Here is a 7170-nt window from a genome sequence, read left to right as displayed (position 1 = left end):
TTCCTTGATGGTTTTCTAGGTCTCATATGAGCTGGAAGATTTGGTAGTTGGTACCAATAGACGTTTAGTTTCAACCAATTTAAAGGTTGGGAACTCATTGTCAAGAATGTCAATCCAATTTAATTTTATTACCTTATTGGGCCTACCATATCGATCTGGGGCCTTTTAATTCTTCTTAAAGCCGACACAATATTTTTAAAAATAATTTATAATAAAAATGGGTTAGTTTAATCAAACATTTCTGAAAAATACTCAGATCTTAAATTTTTAAATGCTTCATTCCAAATTTAAAAATATTATTTTCATGTCAACTAGTTTTTTTCACCAGTAAAGTGATTAATTCGAATACTAGATTTTTGTTCGAATCTGATATAGTAAATCTTTTAAATAAATTTATTTCAATTATATTAATAGTTTGATTTTGATGTATCACGAGAAAATAATCATATATTATATTTGATAATGTTATTATTTTTATTACGTTAAATCAAAATTATCAATATAGTAATAACGTAATATGTTTTAAATAATTTTAATGTTATATTTGAATTGATACTTAATGGGCATAATAGTAAGTTGATAAAAAGTTTGATTGATGTAATATTAATATTTTAAGATTAAATTGTAATATCTTAAATTTAAGACTTAATTAAGCCTGAATAATATGGATATTGATTGCCAACAAATTATGCTTCTTACCCATTAATATTTTATATGAAATTAAGATAAAAATATTGATTTTGAAAAAATAAATAATTAAGAAATAACAGACCGATTGTGAGTCCAATGGTTGTTTGTTTACTTCAAATGATTAAGCGCTAAATGATTCAAATGGAATGATTCAGAGGTTTTGTATGAATTAGCTCTGAATGTGATATGTTGTTTGATAATGACTCTGAATCATTCCGAATGTACTTCTGTGCTGAATCATTCCGAATGTACTTTTGTGCTGAATCATTCAACACTGTTTTGCTAAATCAGACAACACTAAATTATTCAGAGATACAAACAAATTGAATGTTAATAATTCAACATTCAACGTTGAATAATTTTATTAAGAGACAAACAAACAGCCGAAATCTTTTTGAGGTGGGTAGTCGATATAGATGTGGGGTAGTCCAATCAAATCTCACCGTCAAATTGCCCTTCAGCGAAGCCTTTTAAAACGCAGTCGTTTAAAGACAATATCATAAAACTAGCCTCTGCATACCAACAAATCCCCGTACGTCGTCGTAGAGAATCCAAAACCACACCATTCAAAGTTCTGTGTCCTACTACTTTTGTACCTTTCCGTGTATTTTGAATTTCAAATCCTTTCACTCTCTCTCCCAACACAGTTAGCTCATTTGCCGCTCCCGCAGTTTCTCTCCTTTTCTTTCTCCCAAACTCACAATAAAAAATTAAGATAGCTGCTGCTGCATTAAATAAGGTAAGGATCTTGCACGTGTTTTTGAAATTTCAGTTATAAAAAATTCAGAAACTATTTTAGTTTAAGTTTAGAATAAATAATCTTTTGTTTTGATCTTTTGCTTTAAAGAATTCAAAAAGATCTCGCTTGGCGCTTCTTCTCTTCAGGTAACTTCTTTTGCTTCAATGGAAGAATACAAAGATGAAACTGTTTCCACTCTGTTTTTTTTTTCAGTTTTTTTAGTCGTTCTAAAGAAATAGAATAGACGAGAGCGATTCATTTTACTTTAGGCTTGTACCTACCAGCTGTTTAAATGATTTTAAGACGTTTCTTGAATATGCTGATTTTGGCTCAGGATTTGTAGAAATGATCATGAAACTGTTTACTTCAACATTCCGGTTTAAAGGTTGACTAGAGTGACTTAATCAGATATCTTCATCTTAACGGAAAAGGAAAAATATTGGCCTATTTGAGCGGTACGGGTTTGTTTGTTCTTTTTTGTGGATATTTGTTATGGATACATAAGCTTTTCTGCTGTAAGTTACTTTATTAACTGAATTGTTAGGGTGGTTAGCTCCGCTTTCGGTTTTCATCTTTTTTCGTTGAAGAGTCCGTTTTATCTCCTGTTTTAATGTTAGTGTTGTTTGCAGTTAAACTGGAAACTAATATACTTGTTGAAATGACAGTTTGAAAGCTCGTTGACTTCGAATCAAGAGGAGCGCAAAATCCTTCAACATGGAGCAATATGAAATTCTGGAGCAGGTTGGGAAAGGATCTTTTGGTTCTGCTCTTCTTGTGAGGCATAAACATGAAAAGAAGAAGTGAGTTTACTTGTAACCTCTGTTTCGCTCCCTCTTGTTCAAATTCCATTGCTCACATATACTTGTCCATGCGCTTTTTGCATGTGAGTAAATGCACTTCTTAAATTGCACTATATTAGTTACACTCGGCTGTTTTTATATTTTTACCTACATTCTTCTTTTCTTTCCAGGTATGTCCTGAAAAAGATTCGCCTTGCTCGCCAGACTGATAGGATCCGTAGATCTGCCCATCAAGAGGTTAATTCTTTTAGGTGTAATCCTTTTATTCGTCTTACGACGATGTTAATAATTTTTCATCTGACATTTGGCTATACGAAAAGGTAGTATACTTGCCACGTGTTTCTTCCAATTTGGATAAATTATTAAGATTGTGAGAAATTGGAAGAAACTGTCTTTATAAATATACTTGATTAGTTGTATATTAAATTATATTTGTATTCCCCCTGCTTAAATGATTGGCATCTTTTATACTCAAAATTTGAGCTCCATTGTTAAAAGAGTAGTTCGTTGTTTTAAAAATCTCTTTTGGTTCCTATGATGCAGATGGAACTGATTTCTAAGGTAAAGTGTCCGTTTATTGTGGAGTACAAAGATTCTTGGGTAGAGAAGGTAAGTAGATAGTGTTTCCTTTTCATGCTTCACTGTTCAAAGAGATACTGATGCATTTTTGTTTCATTTTTTTTCATGCTTTTTTTTGTTTCATTTTTTTCATGCTTTGTTTCCTCTGTCAAAGCAGTACGATCGCACATCACTATATTCATTAAAGATTAATTTTTCCACCGACTGTCGTTGCTTATTTTGTTTTGCAGGGTTGCTATGTTTGCATAATCATAGGATACTGCGAAGGAGGAGACATGTAAGTTGTGGTTATTATTTAATTGGGTATTTTTAGATTTTTTGGAAAATGGCATGATCTGTTTTGCAGTATCTTCTCACTTCTTCACATTGACACTGCTCATTATACAGGGCCGAGGCTATAAAAAGAGTCAATGGTGTGCATTTCTCTGAGGAGGTAGTAAAACTTATGGCCTCCTTTGCTAGGACTTGGCTATATATAATCTTTAAATTGCCCGTTCTGTTTTTACATCTAATAAATTATACAACAGAAACTCTGCAAGTGGCTAGCTCAACTCCTAGTGGCACTTGATTACTTGCATGCCAACCATATTCTTCATCGTGATGTCAAGGTCAGTGATACTTCTTGCTGAAGATTGGTCAGTTTAATGCATACAAATATATTTTTAACAAATGGTTGTTTGTTTCAGTGCTCAAATATATTTTTGACAAGAGACCAAGACATACGGCTAGGTAAAAATGCCTATTTTTGTGATTTACCTTTTTTTTTACCATGTGCCACTCTCACCTCTGTCTCTAGCGCTGTGTATTTTACGCGTAGCGAGTTTCTAAGACGTTCACCTATGCAGGTGATTTTGGTCTTGCTAAAATGTTGACATCTGATGACCTTGCTTCATCTGTGAGTATCAGACATACGGTATATTTTTCATACAGTTTTACCATTGTTTTATTTTAATATTATTATTATTTTTTGCTCTACATGCAGGTTGTGGGAACTCCTAGTTATATGTGCCCCGAGCTACTTGCTGACATACCTTATGGTTCTAAGTCAGATATTTGGTCCTTGGGTAATTTGCGCTATAAACTTTTCGGAACGTCTCTATTGCTTGCCGTTATCTTCTCTTCTCCTTGCCTCTATTCAGAATTTATCTAATGTTGTTTTCAGGATGCTGCCTGTATGAAATGACAGCTCACAAACCTGCATTTAAAGCTTTTGTAAGTTGCTCTTCTATTTGTTAAGAAATTTAATTTTTGCCACTTCTTGGCATGTCAAATGTCTAGAATTTGGTGAACTGGTCGTCACAAACTATTCTTTCATTCAATTGTTCTCGAGGAACTAAAAAATGTGCATCTAGTTATCGAGTACTATGACGTTTGGCATTATTGTTCATTCCTATGCTGATCTTACAAGGATTCGGTTGTTTGAAGTTCAAAATCCTACTTAAATTGTAAGATAATAGAATCGCATTTATAAATGGTTATTTGATATGCTACTTTTAGGATAAGGAATGATTACATATCCATGGATGTTACTTATCCCTGTTAGTGTCTTCCATCCTTTTGCCTTTTTTTAATCCTTACAGCTAACTTCTGTCTATATCTTCATGTAAGGATATCCGGGCTCTCATTAACAAAATAAATAGGTCTATGGTGGCTCCTTTACCAACCATGTACTCCAGTGCATTGTGAGTCTCCTATCCTCTTTATGCAAATCAATGTTGCATTCCAAATGCCATTTCACATTTTGAAAATATTTTGGTATCTCATAACATTGCAAAAATATTACTGATCATTATGATTCTCTATTACTGCATTCTGCCGTTATTATCAACATCGTTTTCTTGTCTAATTCCTTTCCCTTGCTTCAGTCGAGGACTCATAAAAAGCATGTTACGGAAAAATCCAGAACTTAGACCAAGTGTATGTTTCTTTTTCCTTCTTGTTTGTCTTATACCTCCTTCAAAGAAGCACAATGATACATCTACAAGGCCAATAGAATGTAACATTAAAATAAAAGGGGTAGTGCCTGGATTTGTTGCTAGTATTTTACTTTTGACTGTTGGTCAAGTTATCAATAATTGAGATTAGGCTGACATATATTTGCTTTCGAAATGTTAGTGATATTGACCCATTCCTTAGTTATTTGCGTGTATATCCCTTGAATCAAAAATATCTTTAAAGAACATTTGGTATTCTCTTAAAACTTTGAACTTGTGGCCTCACAGTTGAGATGTAATAGAGTCCAAATTTCGAAAAAAGAAAAATAAGTGCCAGGCAACATGTTATTTATTTCAGACATCTTTTTTGGGTACATTAGCTTTCTCGATTCAATTATAGTGGTGCCTAACTTATACACTTCAACTCATTTTTCCTATAAACTAAAGCGACTCATGAATGGAAATGCATTCAGGCTTCAGAGTTGCTCGCTCACCCACATCTTCAGCCGCATGTCCTCGAAATTCATCAGAAATTGAATGGCCCTAGGTGCAACATCTTCTCCGCTGGGTGGCCTGATTCCTGCTTCATGAAGAAAAATAGATTTGTGGAGCAACATAGTACGGGTCTAAGTGACATCGGCAGAAGGCGGTCATTCAGCAATGATAGGGCTTTGAACCCTAGCGTATCTGAAACCGAACATGACTCCTTACCTACTATTCGAAGAGAGCAAGATATTTCAAGTTTTTTGTTCGAAAAATTCACAGAATTTTCTGCTGGTATTGATAATGAAGAGATTACAACTAACAGGTCAACAGCCACAAAGTTTCCCACTGCTGCTAAGATCCAAAGATTGACACTAGCTCCAGCAGTGTCCGTCACTCCAAGGAAGCATATAATACAAGCAAAGGTATCCAAGACCGGGAAAAAACATGATTTGGTAAGTCACATATTTATCTCTACCAGTGTTAAATAGAGGATTGATATTAATTTCTTTGGTGCATTGTGGGGGGAACATGAAAATATCATCTCTTAAGTGCCCTAATTTTTCTTTTTGATCAGTCCTTGAACGACCTCAGTTTTTAGTTGTAGTGGGATTTTCTTAATCATGCCTGCTTAAAATCTAGTAAGAGTTTTCTCAACTGAGAAACCATGAACTTTAGGTTGAAAATCCTGACCATTTTCCTTTGTGTTGGTTATGGAAAATTTCTTGAACTGAGAACGATAATCATTTTATGAATTCAAGGCATATTAGCGTATTTGTACAGATGTACTTAGCCTGTTAATATGTGCAGGTTCCAGTGTCACGCACGCCACCAAGTAGATCATCCTACTCCTCGCGCAGAGTATCCCTTCCATTGCCAACAAAGACTGCAGCCTTGGTGACACCCTATAGAGCCAATGTCGGTTCACTTCCCGGCATGAACTCCCCAGATGTATCTGTCAATGCCCCACGAATTGACAAAATTGCAGAGTTCCCTTTAGCATCTTCCAATGATCCGGTTTTACCTATGCACGGAACCTCATCTACATCAGCGAAGTGCTCTTATTCATCGATCGACAGTGCTGACCGTTCTATAACAAAGGACAAATGTACAGTTCAGATTCTGGACAAAGTTGTCACCACATCAAGTGTCAGCGATCAACGCCTTGAAGTCGGCTTGGAGCATAACTGTGCTGTTGTATTAACCCATTCATCTTCTGACTCGCAGCGGCGGCGGTTTGACACTTCATCGTACCAGCAGCGAGCGGAGGCATTGGAAGGGCTGCTTGAGTTCAGTGCAAGGCTCTTGCAACAACAAAAGTATGACGAGCTTGGGGTATTGTTGAAACCATTTGGACCAGAGAAAGTGTCTCCCAGGGAAACTGCCATCTGGTTGGCTAAGAGCTTTAAGGAGACTCAAGTCTAAAGACGAAAAAAATGAATGCTTAGCCAATATTACCACTTGTACATAATTGACGTTGCCCCTTTTCCTCGTTTCAAAATTAGAAGTAAAATTAGGATAGGTCTTCTACTCGAAGACAGCACCGGTGGATTCCTGATATGGATTTGGAACTTTGCATCAACCCCTCAAGTTGTTTAATGTTTGAAATACCCAATTTCTGGAAAAAGATTGGAAATCTTCGATAATCAGTCCCTTGATTCCCATGGAAAGAAAAAACGAAGAATTAAAACCATGCATGCTAATATCATCCTCTTCAAATCATCATTTGATGTTGAGCTTTGATTGTTGACATAGCCGCAAAGTGGCAGCGTTGACATAGAATTCAAATTTTGGTAACATCATTCCATTCTTCAAATTTAATCTTAAAAAATATGTTTTATGCATTTTTGGGTAATAGTTAATAAACTATATTAAAATTATTTTTTGGTTATTAAAGTTTTAAAAGTTATAAAATGATCATTAATTTTGTATCACTATTCTATAA

At 34.9% G+C, this 7170-nt stretch overlaps 1 protein-coding gene across 1 annotated transcript; it reads left to right on the top strand.

The window, feature by feature from the left end:
- The first annotated feature begins 2064 nt into the window (after nucleotides 1-2064).
- LOC120126771 (serine/threonine-protein kinase Nek4-like) lies at nucleotides 2065-6835 on the top strand. The gene is made up of 14 exons (XM_039144867.1): nucleotides 2065-2229; nucleotides 2400-2466; nucleotides 2773-2838; nucleotides 3039-3085; nucleotides 3196-3241; nucleotides 3336-3416; nucleotides 3495-3537; nucleotides 3654-3703; nucleotides 3791-3872; nucleotides 3971-4020; nucleotides 4417-4490; nucleotides 4674-4725; nucleotides 5216-5680; nucleotides 6036-6835. Exons 1-14 carry the CDS (start codon nucleotides 2144-2146, stop codon nucleotides 6648-6650), a joined length of 1824 nt encoding a protein of 607 aa, XP_039000798.1. The 5' UTR covers nucleotides 2065-2143; the 3' UTR covers nucleotides 6651-6835.
- The last annotated feature ends 335 nt before the right edge of the window (nucleotides 6836-7170 follow it).

The sequence above is a fragment of the Hibiscus syriacus genome, unplaced genomic scaffold (genome assembly GCF_006381635.1).
Source record: "Hibiscus syriacus cultivar Baekdansim isolate YM2019G1 unplaced genomic scaffold, ASM638163v2 tig00110462_pilon, whole genome shotgun sequence".
In the NCBI taxonomy this organism is placed as follows: Eukaryota; Viridiplantae; Streptophyta; class Magnoliopsida; order Malvales; family Malvaceae; genus Hibiscus; species Hibiscus syriacus.
Note: the sequence above shows the minus strand (reverse complement) of the source record. Positions and strands in the feature narration are given on the sequence as shown.